The following is a 19,139-nucleotide window of genomic DNA, read 5'->3' on the forward strand; positions in this document are numbered from 1 at the left end:
TTGTTATAGTATGGTTATAGCCCGTATAGACTAGTAATTTTAAATCGACTCGATTTCTAAATCCAACTTTCCAATCCTAGTTGTTTAGACTAGTCTAAAATGATATAAGATGCCAGTCAGTTGATATTTGTTTACGTATACATACGCGAATTTGCAAAAAGAATCCCAGCAAAAATGTTTGGAAGTAGTGCAATGCAGAGTTATGATTTCAATACATCTTTCGATGCAGTCCACACGGAGTTATGAAAATGCACTCCGATCGATACATTTTAGAAGCACTCGCTTAAGGATCCCTAGCCAAGCAAGCCAATCTTTTGATCCCTACAGTCGCAGTCTTTTTTTTCTGAACACAAGAAAGAGTGTCTAAAATTATAAGAATTTGTTTTACAAAATAAAGAAATACAAACTAAAGTTATAAACATTGCTGTAATTCACGTGACGCAAATTATTTTTGAAGTGGAGTTGGAGTTTGTTTGGAAATCTGAACTGGAGTAGGAGGAAAATGAAAAACCATTTGGATGATGAAGCAATATCAGTTGCGGTGTCACAAAAAGCAGAGCAGAGGAAGTAAACTCAGTTATGATCAAATTTAATGGAGAGTTTTTATAATTTGTGTTAATGTAATAAAGTTAGTATTCTTGTTTTGCACGAATAAGTCCCTGTCCACACTAGCGTGAATTTCATTAAAAAATTTCATGAAATTATGCGTTCGTAAATCGAATTCCTCACTGCAGCAAATTTAAGATTTTACTCTACTATGGAAGTCGATCTAGAGACGCATAATTTCATGAAATTTTTTTAATGAAATCACTCTAGTGTGGACCGGGACTAAGCAATGTATTTTATTTATTTTGGGATATTTGCAATGGTTTGCATTTTATAGTATCTTTAGATTGCATTTAAATTCATTCCAAAGCACTACATCAAAGGCTGTGATTTGGATCGGAAATGGAGTGCATCCTAGCTGTGTGCCATGGAAGCAAAATGTCGTGCATCCTAGCTGCGCGCTCTCTTGTAAAATTCATAGGTGAATTCATAGGAAAAGATGTACTCCAGCGGCAATTGTTCTAGTGATTTAACTGCATCCGCGGATGCAAACTTTTTGCTGGGATTGCTTGAAAATTAAAAATGGAATGGAATACTGCAAAAAATAATCTGACAAATTGCTATTAAATATTTTGTTTACAATTTATATTAAATTAATGGGCCGATTCCGTACAGCGAGGCGAGTCATGTCGCGTCGTCTATCGTCTCTGTGACAAAATTTAAAAAATGTACTACCTACAGCGATAGAAAATAATCGTCGATAACAAGTTATTTTTATTTTATTTTTATTCGTTAGTAAAAATGTACGGCGACAGCTAATTTGTTGTCGCCGGAAAATGAACATTTCGGCGACAAAATTTGACGACGTCAGGCGATATTGCCATACGGAATCGAAAAATTGCATTTGGCGACGCGACACGACTCGCCTCGCTGTACGGAATCGGCCCATAAAGCTACATCCATTTTATTTTTATTTAATATTTTTTCTATTTTTCCGCTTCTGTTTGTTTTTGTGTGTTTGTGTTTACAGTTATTTGAAAAATGTAAATAATAGGGTTATGACTTTTTTACAACCTCACATCTCTGTGTCATATTTTGATGTGCTTTTGCATAAGATTAGATAAAATCGTAATTACTAGGTGATTCGATAGAAAAAAGCTCACGCACAAAAATCTTTTAAAGTTTTTATAGATGAGCCTTGTTACATACCGCCTCTAAACCTGCTCTAGTGGTGGCCTGCATAGCTCTTCCAACTCTTCCCAGGGTCGGTTCCAACCCTACCACAAAGCACACGGGGATGCACACAAATACAACACAAACACTACACACACATGTGACCAGGGAACTTGCTGGGTTTGTTCCCCCACTCTGCCCTCCCAACCTTGACCCTTGGTTCCGGGTATCATTCATTTTTTTAAGGGCCCCTTACTCCACCTGCACTTACCTCACATTAACATAACTCCTTACTTCCCTCTCTCATTAATAATCTAGCAAATCATTTTTGCTTATATCAAATCAAACATAAAAATCATTATTTATTAAAGTTATCATTTCTTCTTAAATTAAAACATACAAGCATAGATATCCAAAAATTATGGATCACTAACACCGATTCTAAATTTTGTTGTTGTGAGCCACTGACTCGGATAACCTTCTGCTTACTCAGAGTTATTCCCTAATAGCTTTTATAGGGTATACTCACTTTTCTTTAACGCCTGCCTAAAAGAGCTCTCTTAGAAGGGATACGGACTTTCACTTATTGTCCTACAGGGTGATCAACATCCTCCAAATAACAAAACCAGCACTCTCAGTAATTAGGGTAACCCTACTCTCACCATAAGGAACTTACGGTTGTTAATAATCCTCACAATAAAAAAGAAATACAAGTTAAATTAGCGACGAAAAAATTTAAAATTACTTAGATAATAAAATAACTGATAATAAAATAAATAAAGTAAAGTCTCGAATATAGATAAATTTGGGTTAGTCTGGTATTTAGGATTGTGGTGCCTGTTTCTTTATAAGTACATTTCACTAACGAATTTTCTTGTTTTTTTTTCTTTTTATATTGGGTTCACGAACATAATATTTCATACAAAACAGTAGTGGAATTCTGTAACTCATTTTTCGAGTTACCGACACATATCGGTAAAATTAAAATGCTTATAATTTCGGTAATAAGCGATATTTTCGGTAAGTTACCGACGAATAAAAAGTAGTCGTAAAGTTCTACCGATAGAAAGAGTTATGTCAACTTTTATTGATACTTTTCATTAATAACTTTGGGTTTTTATTTTGCCGATTTTTGTCGGTAACTCAAAAAATGGGTTACAGAATTCCACTACAGGTGGGTAAATTAATCATTCTTTTTTTTTTTTGTTTTACCTGGCTTCATAAAAGTTAATGTCTGTGTTCTTTTTTATCTCTTTCCAAGGGCTCTTGCGTTTTGGCGATTAACCACATCAGTAGTGGGATTCTGTAACTCATTTTTGCTGTTATCGATAATCGTCGGTAAAATGAATATGCTTATAATTTCGATAATTAACGAAATTTTTCGGTAAGTTAACGATGAGTAGAAAGTAGTCGCTAGCCTCTACCGACACAAACAGTGATGCCAACTTTTCTTTATGTTTTTAGTCATAATTTTGCGATTTTATTTTACCGATTTTTGTCGGTAACAGCAAAAATGAGTTACAGAATCCTACTACAGCACTGGCCTCAAGGATAAAATATTGTGGTCGTACCAGATTTTTTTGGGATCTTCTCACCAGAGTTTATATGGGATTCCCCACTATTGGTTCCCGTCATGAACAAATTCCCATCAGTGACAAAAATTGTAGCACAGGAAAATTTTCTGACGACCCCCTCTAAGATGTTTGTTGAGGAGGCCGACGATCGTGGTTTTTTTGCGATGTTGGCGATAATTCTTTGACTTATCACACAAAATATGTACATTAAAACACAAGTTTTCTCGAATCTTCAATAAAAAAATATCCGTCACAATAAAAGTGTACATGGTTTAATAATAGCTATATTACATTACGTGTATTTCATGTGTTTGTTTTGAATTTTTTTGTCCTCGTGCAATTCTTTGTGTGTGCGAAAAATTACATTTTACATATGATTTATAATTTTTATTATTACACCAGTATATGTTTTTGTGTGTGACATAACCTATAAATGTAAACAAATCCTTTATCAAATCGATTTATTTAAGTTTCTTTAAGAAATTATTTCTTTCAGCAAATTTTACAAATTTCTGTTTTCATCAAAACAAACAAATCAGCTGTTTTCTATTTATTGTACATACAAAAATAGGAAGGGCTCTAAAACGAAAAAGTTACACATGGGTTCACACATCATTTTGATAGATGAAATTTTTTATATGGATCACACTATGTGTACAACATGTAGATGTAAAAAATGCAAAACATACACATGAAATACACGTAATGAAATATAGCTATAAAGCGCTCGGCACATACGGAACGTTGTGCGTCGCGTTACAACAACCACATGAAAACTTCAGGAACAAACTTGGCATCACTTACATTTTTTTCATGTGGTTGTTGTTTCTAACGCGTGACGCAACGCACAACGTACCGTATGTGCCGGGGCCATAAGAAAGGTTAGCCAAAGCTTTATGTCAATTTAAATTTTTACATTCCAGTATTCCTAAAACTTCAAAACAAAATACACAAACTGTGTATGTGTGTGTGGTATTTGAATCATATGCCAAACAATTTTAAAAACAGTCGAATTCAATGATTTTTAAGATTGTTTTTAGGCCATTTGTATGGAAAAAATTCGCCAGATTTGCATTGAAAAAATCATTTTATCATATTCACAACTCGATTATGTGGAGAAAACTTAACAATTCATTCATTTTTATCGTTTTTTATAAAATGCTCAAAAATGCATTGTGAACAAACCAACTTGTTGCTTTTATTTTGAAGTTTTAGGAATTCAGGAAAACAAGGGTTCTATAGATTTTTTCATTTAAATCTACCTCTTTACTTATACCATGAAAGTGTACTTTTTTATCTAGGTTATTTCAAATACAGGTGTAAACGGGCTTTACTTTTCTCGCACCAAAATCCAAATGAATCTTTTTTCTTGATGTTGCTGCTTTTATACGACCTAGGGGGACGCGCATTTTCCCTCTTTTCCTAGATTTTTCATATTTTTCTCAAAATTTATTTGTTTTTCTTTGGTACCGATACTACTAAACCCCATCCTGAAGCAGAGTTGTATTTTTTGTCGCCCGTCTAAAATAAAGGCAGTGATTTCAAATACAACCCTGAACTTGGCATTATCTTTTTACCTCCAGACCAGCTACTAGCCGTTTCCGGGTTCATTTTGAAATCTGTGGCTGCTAGAGTGTAGACGTGCAAAAAAAAGTGTTGATGATTTCGTTTATTTTTTTCTTAACGTCTGTTCCTCTACTTTTGAAAGTGGTAAAACCGGCAAAAGTAGCAAAAGTTGTAATCGGCTTCAATATGAATTGTATGGTGTCTGAAGTAAAGGAACGCTTTTCGAGTAAAAAGTTGTAAAACTTGAAGATTCTTGCACGTAAAGGAACAGAGCTATACATATATCATTTTATATCATATATAGCTTTATTCCATGTGTTCACGTGAACATATTAATTTTCTAATAAAGATAATGAATGTCTTGTTGAGGGTTGCATGTGTAGATTAGAGATCACTTTGTTAAATAGGGATCTAGTTTAAATACAGTCCACTTGTAAACATGTGGCAAGCAGACCTCCTTATCGTGGGAGGTCGTTAGAAGAAAGGAGATAAGAATTTCCATTGCCACATGTGGTATGTCTGAAATAGATTGGTACAGGCAATCTATGAGCAGTCTAATAACCATGTGGTTGCTTGCTACATGTATGCGCATGTAAGATAAGAATATTTTACGACCTCTCCATAAGATTGTATGGCAGATGCGTTCGTACACATATGTGCACTCTCACTTTCTCTTTTCTACACACTAGTTAAGTAGGTTAAGTAATATTTTACTATTTAGTTCTTAAGAATAATTTGACTTTAAATAAACAGTGCATGTATAGCATTCAATAAGGAAAGACCTGTGTTTCTTTCCTTAAGTCTATAGATCCCCATTTACACCATGTATCACATAAATTGAAAGTGTTTTGTGCGGGACCTTTTTCAATGTTTAAATGGAATAAAAAATATTTTAGTCATTAATAGGCAAAATGTCACTTATCAAAATATTTCGATTTATCATTCGATTTAAAACAAATCCAAGTTTTGAGTTGATTTAATTTTGTATGGTAAATCAGGGTGGATTTGGGTGGATTAAGCACTTAAATCGAGATAATGCCCTTAATCATCCTATAAGGGTATAGTCTAAACGGGCTATTAAGATTTTATTAGAAATGTATACACTCATTTTTATTTTTGGAAGGAAGATTTCGCCAGCGGCTGGTAGAGCCAACTGTTTTTGTTTTGCCTTTTTTTTGTAGGCATCTCTAAAGCAACTGCTTATCCAACGGAGTGCATTTTTCATAACTCCGCGTAGACTGCATCGATGAATGTAGTGAAATCATAACTCCACATGCCCAACTTCTAAAAATGTTTGCTGGGCTCTACTGTGAACCGGGACTAATACTCCGTTACACTTAGCCGGATTAACCCAGTGGGTTTGGATTTCAAATGTCAATTCCATAGCGCAAACGTCAAATAAATCATCTCGAAGTGGGCGAACCCGACGAAAAACTTTAGTGTAACCGTACTATAAGAATTCACCGATAAATCTACCTTGATTATTTTTACACGAAAAGTCGAATATTTCGACTTTCTCTATAACTAAAATTCGACTTCGATTTGAAACCAAACAATCGATTAATCGAAAGTCGGCGTACGTATCCCTAGTTGTTTTTTTGTTAGTTTAGGCATAAACACAACAAACTCACGTCCGGTTCGCTCGTATCTTTGTATCTCGAAGATTGTTTTCGTTTTTTTCGGTTGAATTCTTTTTGATTATGTTTTTATTAAGAAAATAATATAATATATTTTATAATCAAATAAAAAGTGTCTTGTCTGTGCAAATACAACAAAGAAAACAACAAATACAAGTTCAACGCATCCATTTGTCATACAAAGAAATACAAAGAGAGGGAGAAATCTGAATCTACCTCTCAACGTCAGCAAAAAAGTAGTTGATTTTGTTTTTGAAGAGGTGTTAAATGCAAGAAAAAGAATTGTCGGTTGTGAAGGAAAAAGATTAAATTTATAATTACCTACCTACCTACCTGTATTAGATGTTGTCTTACACAAAGTAGCAATACAAAAAAAAAAAAAGAAAATACAAAGTGTGTGTAAGCGTGTGGTGTCAAAATAGCCACGAGAAAAATAAATCCAATTTAAATTTTCATTGTGTGTTGTGGAAGAAAGAAATCGTTGTCTTAAAATCCGTCGTAGCTACAAAGTGTACAACAAAGTGAGTTCGTAAAAGTTAAAAAAGAGAAAAAATGTGCGCAGGTGCGGCACTGCGTTCTAGAAGAAGCCATGACATGACACATTTGTCGTGTTGTAAATTCTTGTTCTACGTCTCTGTTCTACTAAGTGTTGTTGTTTTAAATGTCATTTGTGCTGCTGCGCAGGCGCAGCAGTCCGACCAAGAAAAGGAAGATTTCCTTTTATCACCCAAGTATCTCACAAATGAAGAGATTCGTTCATTATTTTCCCGCCTACAAGAAGAATATCCACATATTGCGCGTTACTATTCGATCGGTAAATCAGTGCAAAATCGTGATTTGAATGTATTGGCATTATCGGCACCGGGGCAAGATGCAAGTGCGGGTGATTTATTACGTCCCGTGGTTAAAGTTACCGCCAATATTCACGGTGATGAAACATTGGGTCGTCAAATGGTTTTATATTTGGCCCAATATTTATTGAAAAATTATGAAAGTGTAACGGAAATTCAACAGTTGTTAAATACAACGGAAATACATTTGCTGCCAAGCTGTAATCCGGATGGCTTCGCAGCGGCAAAGGTAAGTTTTGAAAGGACATTTCTTCAAACTTAGAAATATATTTTAATTTTGAATAAGCCTTAAATGATTTTACAATATAAGGTTAAAAAGGTTAAAAAAAATCGTTAAAGGAAATCATTCTACCCCGAGGATCTATTTATTAATTTTCTAAAGAAAATTCTTCGACGCCTGAGGGTATAAAAATTGTCTAAAGAAAATTCGTCGACGACTGAGAGGTTTAAGAATTTTCTAAAGAAAATTCTTCGACCCCTGATGGGTCAAAAAATATTCTAAAGAAAGTTCTTCGAATTATAAAGGCTCTAATTTTTTTTTTAATTTTATAATTCTCAAAAAAATTACATAACATTTTTCTAATTTATACCTAATCGCACTACCAGAAGCTCTGATTAAACAAATTTTGTATCCACTTTGCCTGTTATTGCTTTATGTACTTTACCAATTATCAGAAGTCCCACCAATCATAATCTCGATTTTATTTCTAATCTGGCCGGCGAAATTTTCAATTAAAATTGCCACCAGAGTTCGTTTTTATTGGTAACATGATAAGATATGTATGTGGCTAATCTCACTCACTCGCCACTTAGACAAATTTCACTAGCATGTGTGTGGTTTGAGTAGAGCTACTACTTGTTTACATTACAAATGATGATTGAAGACCATGGAAAAATATTGAAATAATTATTTTCTTTTGTTGTTGTTTGTTTTCGTTTTTTATAAGAAAAACATGTGAGAAATAAAATTACTAATTAATAATTCACATGTACAATGAACTGTGGAGGGATTTTTTTTTATCAGAGAAATATATGTATTTTATATATCGTTACAGTAGGTAACAAAAGGAAAATTTGAGGCTCAAACTCTTATCTATAGGAAAGTTCCTGTATAGGACAGTTTGTTGCTCAAACCTTCCTGTATAAGAAAGTTTGAGGCTCAAAAAGTATGAGGCTCAAAACTTCTTCTAATCTATAGCAAAGTTTGATGATCTTCCTCTATGGAAAAGTTTATTCTAAATTTGGGGCTCAAACTGCAGTCTACAGGAAAATTTGAGGCTACAACTTTACTTTGTAGGAAAGTATGAAGCTCAAACTTTACTATATAAGAAAGTTTGATTCTCAAACTTTAATCTATAGTAAAGTGTGTGGCTCAAAAATTCTCCTATAGGAAATTTTTAAACGTAAATCTTCCTCTATGCAAAAGTTTGAGGCTCAAACCTTCCTCTATAGGAAATTTAGAGGCTCAAACCTTCCTCTATATAAAGTCTAAGGCTCAAACCTTCCTCTGAAGGGTAGTTTGAGGCTCAAATCTTCCCCTAGATCAAAATTTGAGGCTCAAACTGCAGTCTACAGGAAAACTTGAGGCTTAAACTTTACTCTATAGGAAAGCTAGAGGCTCAAACTTTACTCTATAGGAAAGTTTGAAGCTCAATCTTTACTATATAGGAAAGTTTGATGCAACACCTTTACTGTATAGGAAAGAGGAAACATTCCCCTTTAGGAAAGTTTGAGGTTCAAACATTCCTCTTTAGGACAGTTTGAGGCTCAAGCATTCCACTTTCAGGCTAAAACATTCCTCAATAGTGAAGTCTGAAGCTCAAAACTTCCTCAATAGGAAAGTTCGAGGATCAAACATTCCTCTGTAGGAAAGTTTGAGGCTCAAACATTCCTCTGTAGGAAGGTTTGAGGCTCAAACATTCCTCTGTAGGAAGGTTTGAGGCTCAAACATTCCTCTGTAGGAAAGTTTGAGGCTCAAACATTCTTCTGTAGGATAGTTTGAGGCTCAAACATTCCTCGGCACGAAAGTTTGAGGCTCATAAATTCCTCATACATTCCTCTATAGCAGAGTTTGAGGCTCAAACGTTCCTCTATAGGAAAGTTTGAGGCGCAAACATTCCTCTATAGGAAAGTTTGAGGCTCAAACATTCCTCTATAGGAAAGTTTGAGGCTCAAACATTCCTCTATAGGAAAGTTTGAGGCTCAAACATTCCTCTATAGGAAAGTTTGAGGCTCAAACATTCCTCTATAGGAAAGTTTGAGGCTCAAACATTCCTCTATAGGAAAGTTTGAGGCTCAAACATTCCTCTATAGGAAAGTTTGAGGCTCAAACATTCCTCTATAGGAAAGTTTGAGGCTCAAACATTCCTCTATAGGAAAGTTTGAGGCTCAAACATTCCTCTATAGGAAAGTTTGAGGCTCAAACATTCCTCTATAGGAAAGTTTGAGGCTCAAACATTCCTCTATAGGAAAACATTCCTCTATAGGAAAGTTTGAGGCTCAAACATTCCTCTATAGGAAAGTTTGAGGCTCAAACATTCCTCTATAGGAAAGATTGAGGCTCAAACATTCCTCTATAGGTAAGTTTGAGGCTCAAACATTCCTCTATAGGTAAGTTTGAGGCTCAAATATTCCTCTATAAGTAAGTTTGAGGCTCAAACATTCATCTATAGGTAAGTTTGAGGCTCAAATATTCCTCTATAGGTAAGTTTGAGGTTCAAACATTCCTCTATAGGTAAGTTTGAGGCTCAAACATTCCTCTATAGCAGAGTTTGAGGCTCAAACGTTCCTCTATAGGAGAGTTTGAGGCTCAAACATTCCTCTATAGGAAAGTTTGAGGCTCAAACATTCCTCTATAGGTAAGTTTGAGGCTCAAACATTCCTCTATAGGTAAGTTTGAGGCTCAAACATTCCTCTATAGGTAAGTTTGAGGCTCAAATATTCCTCTATAAGTAAGTTTGAGGCTCAAACATTCATCTATAGGTAAGTTTGAGGCTCAAATATTTCTCTATAGGTAAGTTTGAGGTTCAAACATTCCTCTATAGGTAAGTTTGATGCTCAAACATTCCTCTATAGCAGAGTTTGAGGCTCAAACATTCCTCTATAGAAAAGTTTGAGGCTCAAACATTCCTCTATAGAAAAGTTTGAGGCTCAAACATTCCTCTATAGAAAAGTTTGAGGCTCAAACATTCCTCTATAGGAAAGTTTGAGGCTCAAACATTCCTCAGTAGGAAATTTTGAGGCAAACATTCCTCTGTAGGAAAGTTTGACGCTCAAAGATTCCTCCATAGTAAAAATTGACGCTCAAAGATTCCTCTATGGGAAAGTTTGACTCTCAAACATTCCTCTATAGGAAAGTTTGAGGCTCAAACATTCCTCTGTAGACAAGTTTGAGGCTCAAACATTACTCTATAGGAAAGTTTGATTCTCAAACATTCATCTATAGGAAAGCTTGAGGCTCAAACATTCATCTATAGGAAAGTTTGAGGCTCAAACATTCCTCTATAGGAAAGTTTGAGACTCAAACAAATAAACATTCCTCTATAGGAAAGTTTGAGGCTCAAACATTCCTCTATAGGAAAGTTTGAGGCTCAAACATTCCTCAGTAGGAAATTTTGAGGCAAACATTCCTCTGTAGGAAAGTTTGACGCTCAAAGATTCCTCCATAGTAAAAATTGACGCTCAAAGATTCCTCTATGGGAAAGTTTGACTCTCAAACATTCCTCTATAGGAAAGTTTGAGGCTCAAACATTCCTCTGTAGACAAGTTTGAGGCTCAAACATTACTCTATAGGAAAGTTTGATTCTCAAACATTCCTCTATAGGAAAGTTTAAGGCTCGAACATTCCTCTATAGGTAAGTTTGAGGCTCAAACATTCCTCTATAGAAAAGTTTGAGGCTCAAACATTCCACTATAGGAAAGTTTAAGACTCAAACATTCCTCTGTAGGAAAGGTTGAGGCTCAAACATTCCTCTATAGGAAAGTTTGAGGCTCAAACATTCCTCTATATTAAAGTTTGAGGCTCAAACATTCCTCTACAGGAAAGTTTGAGGCACAAACATTCCTCTGTAGGCTCCTCTATAGGTAAGTTTGAGGCTCAAACATTCCTCTATAGGTAAGTTTGAGGCTCAGACATTCCTCTATTGGTAAGTTTGAGGTTTAAACATTCCTCTATAGGTAAGTTTGAGGCTCAAACATTCCTCTATAGGTAAGTTTAAGGCTCAGACATTCCTCTATTGGTAAGTTTGAGGTTTAAACATTCCTCTCTAGCTCAAAACATCCTCTACAAAAACGAATGATTCTCAAACATTCCTCTATGGGAACGTTTGAGGCTCAATCATTTGTCTATGGGAAAGTTTGAGACTGAAGCATTCCTCTATGCGAAAGTTTGAGATTCAAACATTCCTCTATGAGAATTTTTGAGGCTCAAACATACCTCTATGGGGAAGTTTGAGGCTCAAACATACCTCTATGGGGAAGTTTGAGGCTCTAACATTCCTCTATGGGAAAGTTTGAGGCTCAAACATTCCTCTATAGGAAAATTTAAGGCTGTAGGAAAGAATAAGGTTCAATTCTTCCTATATAAAAAGATTTGAGGCTAACACCTCCCTTCATAAGAAAGTTTGCGTCTCAATGCTTCCTCTGTAGGAAAGTTTGATTTCAAACCATCCACTATAGGAAAGTTTGAGGCTCAAACTTTTCTCTATGAGAATGTTGGAGGATCGAACGTTCCTCTTTGGAGAAGTTTTATGCTCAAACTTTCTTCTATATTTCTTGAGGCTCAATTCTTCTTCAATACGACAGCTTGCGGCTCAGACCGTTCTCTATACCAAAGTTTGAGGCTCAAACTTTCCTCTATATGAAAATTTGAGGTTCAAACCATTCTCTATAGGAAAGTTTGAGGTTCTTGCATTTATTAAGTTAAATTACAGGACGGATCATGACAGATATAAAATCATGACAGATATAAACTTATTATGGTAAGGCTGCTGCCAGGAAACAACCTTAGTGACCTGTTAATCAATTTCAAATATATTTGATTTATCTAAAGATAACTTTTTTCAAACTTTCATTTCAAATCAAACTACAAATATCCATAAAAAAGAAATCGAGCAAAAGTAATAGTCAATCACCAAATAGTATTCCATTAGCTATGAAGTGAAGCGGAATCAATGAAAAGCAAAGCGAAAAAACTAATTACACTACATAAGCAAGTCAGCAGTGTATTAGAGTAATACGAATAAAAAATATTTTTGAAAATGTTCGTTGCCAAAAATTTGTGTCTTTGAATTTCCACCTGACGATCAAGGAGTTTTAATTGTTTAGAATTTTAGTTTTAAGTGACTTCGAATATTTAAAAATATTTCGAGAATCTTCATCGTTAAGTGTGGAATCACATCATTTATTATGGAGTCATCTTGGCAAAGATAGTAATCATAAACAAAGTTTTGAAAACAAAGTTTTTTTCTTAGCCATAGTCTATACTTTACATTGTTTTCAAATCGCTGAATATCCACGCTTTAGATTCGTTGCTCATTTCAACCTAATGTACACATTTAGGTGCGTGCTTGCTTCCCCTCCAACTTTGATCTCCGTGAAGCAAATAACATACCACAATTTATTTGGAACAAAACAAAAAAGGGAAAGGTGTCTTTAAATTGGGAACAATTTAACAAAAATGTTGGTATTTTGTTTTCGAACAGCTGCCTCGAAAAAAATATGAAATAATTACGCTTTACTTTTACTATTTGTTTTTTCTTCAACTAAGACGAATGAATGACTCAGTGAAAATCCAAAAAGCAACTTAACTATTCAAAAGTAACAACTGAAGTAAACTGAAACAAAAACAAAAATTTAGCCCAGCATGAAGAAACCAGAAACAAAACAATAAAAACAGATTTTAATGCAGTAATCCGCTGACAAAAATATCTGCCACTTAAGACATAAGCTTTGCAGCGATCATGGAAGCGTAAAATATTGAGAAAAATCAAATGTGAAACAACGAAACTTTTCTCCGCCTTTGGATTGTTCACACATTATCTCTGACAATTAAAAAAAATACTCATGTTGTTTGGGGATTTTTTTGGGCAACCAGAATGATAGAATCAATCCACAATGTATCTGTTTTTTAATTCATTGTTTTTCTCAACGAGATTATCAACAACAAAAGAAACAAAAATGTGACGCATAAAGCAGGCGACAAGTCGAACTGTTTTGAATAAATAAAGTAACACCATTTCCATGTGGATCTGAAACACAGAAACACAATTATATGCTTCCTCTAAAAGAAAGAGACTCAAACTCTTAATACGTCTTCTATAGGATATAATGATACTAAAATCTTCCTCTATAGGAAAGTTTGGTGCTCAAAACTTCCTCTATACTAAAATTCGGGGCACAAACCTGCCTCTATTCGTATAGGGGAATGTTCCTATAGCAGAATGTTTGAGCCCCAAACTTACCTATAGAGGCATTTTTGAACCTCAAACTTTCCTATAGAGGAGTGTTTGAGCCTCAAACTTTCCTATAGAGGAATGACTGAGCCTTAAATTTTCCTATAGAGGAATGTTTGAGCCGCACACTTTCCTATAGTGATAAGGTTGAGCTTCAAACTTTTCTATAGAGGAATGTTTGAGCCTCAATCTTTCCTATGGAGGAATGTTTGAGACTCAAACTTTCCTATGGAGGCACGTTTGAGCCTCAAACTTTCCTATGGAGGAATGTTTGAGCCTCAAACTTTCCTATAGAGTAATGTATGAGCCTTAAACTTTCCTATAGAGGAATGTTTGAGCCCCAAACTTTCCTTTGGGGGAATGTTTGAGCCTCAAACTTTCCTATAGAGGAATGTTTGAGCCTCAAACTTTTCTATAGAGGAATGTTTGAGCCTCAAACTTTCCTATAGAGGAATGTGTGAGCCTCAAACTTTCCTATAGAGGAATGTATGAGCCTCAAACTTTTCTAAAGAGGAATGTTTGAGCCTCAAACTTTTCTAAAGAGGAATGCTTGAGCCTCAAACTTTCCTATCGAAGAATTTTTGAGCCTCAAACTTTCCTATAGAGGAATGTTTGAACGTCAAACTTTCCTATAGAGGTATGGTTGACCCTCAAACTTTCCTATGGAGGGCCTCAAACTTTGCTATAGAGGTATGGTTGGGCCTCAAACTTTCCTATAGAGGAATGTTTGAGTAAAAACATTCCTATTGATAAATGTTTGAGCCTCAAACTTTCATATTGAGGAAGGTTTGAGCCTGAAACTTTCCTATTGAGGAAGGTTTGAGCCTCAAACTTTCCTATAGAAGAAGGTTTGAGCCTCAAGCTTTCCAGTAGAGGAAGGTTTGAGCCGCAAACTTTCCTGTAGATGGAGGTTTGTTCCTCAAACTTTCCTGTAGAGGAAGGTTTCAGCCTCAAACATTCCTATAGAGGAAGTGTTGAGTCTCAAACTTGCCCATAGAAGAAGTTTTGAGTATCAAACTTTCCCATAGAGGAACGTTTAAGCCCAAAACATCCTTGAAAATACATTTTTTCTCAAAAAATAAAATTTTTCTCAAATTTTCTACAATTAAATGCTCAATACTGTGCATTTATGAAGAGCAGGGACTGTCAGGATTCTAACGGCTCAAACATTCATCTATAGGAAAGTTTGAGCCTCAAACATTCCTCTATAGGAAAATTTGAGGCTCAAACATTCCTCTATAGGAAAATTTGAGGCTCAAACATTCCTCTATAGGAAAGTTTGAGGCTCAAACATTCCTCTATAGGAAAGTTCGAGGCTCAAACATTCCTCTATAGGAAAGTTTGAGGCTCAAACATTCCTCTATAGGAAAGTTTGAGGCTCAAATATTCCTCTATAGGAAATGTTTGAGCCTCAAACTCTCCTATAAAGGAATGTTTGAGCCTCAGACTTTCCCATTGGGGAAGGTTTGATCTTCATACTTTCCTACAGATGAAGGTTTGAGCCTTAAGCTTTCCTATAAACGAAGGTTTGATTCTCAGACTTTCCTATAGAGGAAGGTTTGATCCTTAAACTTGAGCCTCAGACTTTCCTATAGAGGATGGTTTGAGCCTCAGACTTTCCTATAGAGGAAGGTTTGAGCCTCAGACTTTCCTATAGAGGAAGTTTTGAGCCTCAAACTTGCCTATACAGGAAGGTTTGAGCCTCAAAATTTCCTATAGCGGAAGGTTTGAGCCTCAAACTTACCTATTGAGGAATGTCTGAGCCTCAAACTTTCCTATAGAGGGATGTTTGAGCCTCAAACGTTCCTAGATAGGAAGGCTTGTGCCTCATACTTTCCTATAGAGGAATGTTTGAGCCTCAAACTTTCCTATAGTGGAATGCTTGAGCTTGAAACTTCCCTATAGGGGATTGTTTGAGCCCCAAACGTTCCTAGATAGGAAGGCTTGTGCCTCATACTTTCCTATAGAGGAATGTTTTAGCCTCAAACTTTCTTATAGAGGAATGTTTGCGCCTCAAACTTTCCTATAGAGGAATGTTTGAGCCTCAAACTTTCCTATAGCGGAAGGTTTGAGCCTCAAAATTTCCTATAGAGGAAGGTCTGAGCCTTAAAGTTTCCTATAGCGGAAGGTTTGAGCCTTAAACTTTCCTATAGAGGAAGGTTTGAGCCTCAAACTTTCCTATAGAGGAATGTTGGAGCCTCAAACTTTCCTATAGAGGAATGTTTGATCCTCAAACTTTCCTATATAGGAATGTTTGAGCCTAAAACTTTCCTATAGTGGAATGCTTGAGCTTCAAACTTCCCTATAGGGGAATGTTTGAGACTCAAACTTTCCCATATAGGAAGGTTTGTGCCTCAAACTTTCCTGCAGAGGAAGGTTTGAGCCTTAAACATTCCTATAGAGGACTTTCCTACAGAGGAAGCATTGAGCCTCAATTTTTCCTATAGACGAAGGTTGAGCCTCAGACTTTCCTATAGAGGAAAGTTTTATCTTCCAAATTTCCTATAGAGGAAGGTTTGAGCCTCAGACTTTCCTATAGAGGAAGGTTTGAGCCTCAAACTTTCCTATAGAGGATGGTTTGAACCTCAAAATTTCCTATAGAGGAAGGTCTGAGCCTCAAAATTTCCTATAGCGGAAGGTTTGAGCCTCAAATTTTCCTATAGAGGAAGGTCTGAGCCTTAAAGTTTCCTATAGCGGAAGGTTTGAGCCTTAAACTTTCCTATAGAGGAATGTTTGAGCCTCAAACTTTCCTATAGAAGATTGTTTGAGCCTCAAACTTTCCTATAGAGGAATGTTTGAGCCTCAAACTTTCCTATAGAGGAGTGTTTGAGCCTCAAACTTCCTATAGAGGAATGTTTGAGCCTCAAACTTTCCTATCGAGGAATGTTTGAGCCTCAATCTTTTCTAAAGAGGAATGTTTCAGCCTCAAACTTTCCTATAGAGAAATGTTTGAGCCTCAAACTTTCCTATCGAAGAATTTTTATGCCTCAAACTTTCCTATCGAAGAATGTTTGAGCCTCAAACTTTCCTATCGAAGAATATTTGAGCCTCAAACTTTCCTATCGAAGAATGTTTGAGCCTCAAACTTTCCTATCGAAGAATGTTTGAGCCTCAAACTTTCCTATCGATGAATGTTTGAGCCTCAAACTTTCCTATCGAAGAATGTTTGAGCCTCAAACTTTCCTATGGAGGAATGTTTGAGCCTCAAACTTTCCTATAGAGAAATGTTTGAGCCTCAAACTTTCCTATCGAAGAATTTTTATGCCTCAAACTTTCCTATCGAAGAATGTTTGAGCCTCAAACTTTCCTATCGAAGAATATTTGAGCCTCAAACTTTCCTATCGAAGAATGTTTGAGCCTCAAACTTTCCTATCGAAGAATGTTTAAGCCTCAAACTTTCCTATCGAAGAATGTTTGAGCCTCAAACTTTCCTATGGAGGAATGTTTGAGCCTCAAAATTTCCTATAGAGGAAGGTTTGAGCCTCAAATTTTCCTATAGAGGAAGGTTTGAGCCTCAAATTTTCCTATAGAGGAAGTTTTGAGTCTCAAATTTTCCTATAGAGGAAGTTTTGAGTCTCAAACTTTTCTGTAGGGGAAGGTTTAAGTCTCAAAGTTTCCTGTAGGGGAAGTTTTGGGCCTCAAAATTTCCTATAGGGGAATGTTTGAGCCTCAAAATTTCCTATAGGGGAATGTTTGAGCCTCAAAATTTCCTATAGAGCAATGTTTGAGCCTCAAACTTTCCTATAGAGGAATGTTTGAGCCTCAAACTTTCCTATAGAGGAATGTTTGAGCCTCAAACTTTCCTATAGAGGAATGTTTGAGCCTCAAACTTTCCTATCGAAGAATTTTTATGCCTCAAACTTTCCTATCGAAGAATGTTTGAGCCTCAAACTTTCCTATCGAAGAATATTTGAGCCTCAAACTTTCCTATCGAAGAATGTTTGAGCCTCAAACTTTCCTATCGAAGAATGTTTGAGCCTCAAACTTTCCTATCGAAGAATGTTTGAGCCTCAAACTTTCCTATCGAAGAATGTTTGAGCCTCAAACTTTCCTATGGAGGAATGTTTGAGCCTCAAAATTTCCTATAGAGGAAGGTTTGAGCCTCAAATTTTCCTATAGAGGAAGTTTTGAGTCTCAAACTTTTCTGTAGGGGAAGGTTTAAGTCTCAAAGTTTCCTGTAGGGGAAGTTTTGGGCCTCAAAATTTCCTATAGGGGAATGTTTGAGCCTCAAAATTTCCTATAGGGGAATGTTTGAGCCTCAAAATTTCCTATAGAGCAATGTTTGAGCCTCAAACTTTCCTATAGAGGAATGTTTGAGCCTCAAACTTTCCTATAGAGGAATGTTTTAGCCTCAAACTTTCCTATAGAGGAATGTTTGAGCCTCAAACTTTCCTATAGAGGAATGTTTGAGCTTCAAACTTTCCTATAGAGGAATGTTTGAGCCTCAAACTTTCCTATAGAGGAATGTTTGAGCCTCAAACTTTCCTATAGAGGAATGTTTGAGCCTCAAACTTTCCTATAGAGGAATGTTTGAGCCTCAAACTTTCCTATAGAGGAGTGTTTGAGCCTCAAACTTCCTATAGAGGAATGTTTGAGCCTCAGACTTTCCTATAGAGGAAAGTTTGATCCTCAAACTTCCTATAGAGGAAGGTTTGAGTCTCAGACTTTCCTATAGAGGAAGGTTTGAGCCTCAGACTTTCCTATAAAGGAAGTTTTGAGCTTCAAACTTGCCTATAGAGGAAGGTTTGAGCCTCAAAATTTCCTATAGCGGAAGGTTTGAGTCTCAAACTTTCCTATAGTGGAATGTATGAGTCTCAAACTATCCTATAGTGGAATGTATGAGTTTTAAACTATCCTATAGAGGAATGTATGAGTCTCAAACTGTCCTATAGAGGAATGTTTGAGTCTCAAACTATTCTATAGAGGAATGTTTGAGTCTCAAACTATGCTATAGAAGAATGTTTGAGTCTCAAACTATCCTATAGAGGAATGTTTGAGCCTCAAACTTTCCTATAGAGGAATGTTTGAGCCTCAAACTTTTCTATAGAGGAATGTCTGAGCCTCAAACTTTCCTATAGAAAAATGTTTGAGGCTCAAACTTTCCCATAGAGAAATGTTTGAGCCTTAAACTTTCCTATAGATGAATGTTTGAGCCTCAAACATCCCTATAGAGGAATGTTTGAGCCTCAAACTTTCCTATGGAGCAATGTTTGAGCCTCAAACTTCCCTATGGAGGAATGTTTGAGCCTGAAACTTTCCTATAGAGGAATGTTTGAGCCTCAAACTTTCCTATAGAAGTATATTTAAGCCTCAAACTTTCCTATAGAAGTATATTTGAGC

At 35.9% G+C, this 19,139-nt stretch overlaps 1 protein-coding gene across 1 annotated transcript in view; it reads left to right on the plus strand.

Moving 5' to 3' along the window:
- Nucleotides 1-6,447: 6,447 nt before the first annotated feature.
- svr (Carboxypeptidase D svr) overlaps nt 6,448-19,139 on the plus strand; it is a 94,732-nt gene continuing 82,040 nt past the window's right edge. The window contains exon 1 of the mRNA XM_073976510.1: nt 6,448-7,576. Coding sequence (XP_073832611.1) covers nt 7,049-7,576 — 528 coding nt within the window. The 5' untranslated portion in view covers nt 6,448-7,048. The remainder of the gene's footprint in view (nt 7,577-19,139) is intronic.

Source organism: Musca autumnalis, unplaced genomic scaffold, assembly GCF_047663935.1.
Source record: "Musca autumnalis isolate F117 unplaced genomic scaffold, ASM4766393v1 scaffold_3, whole genome shotgun sequence".
Taxonomy (NCBI): domain Eukaryota; kingdom Metazoa; phylum Arthropoda; class Insecta; order Diptera; family Muscidae; genus Musca; species Musca autumnalis.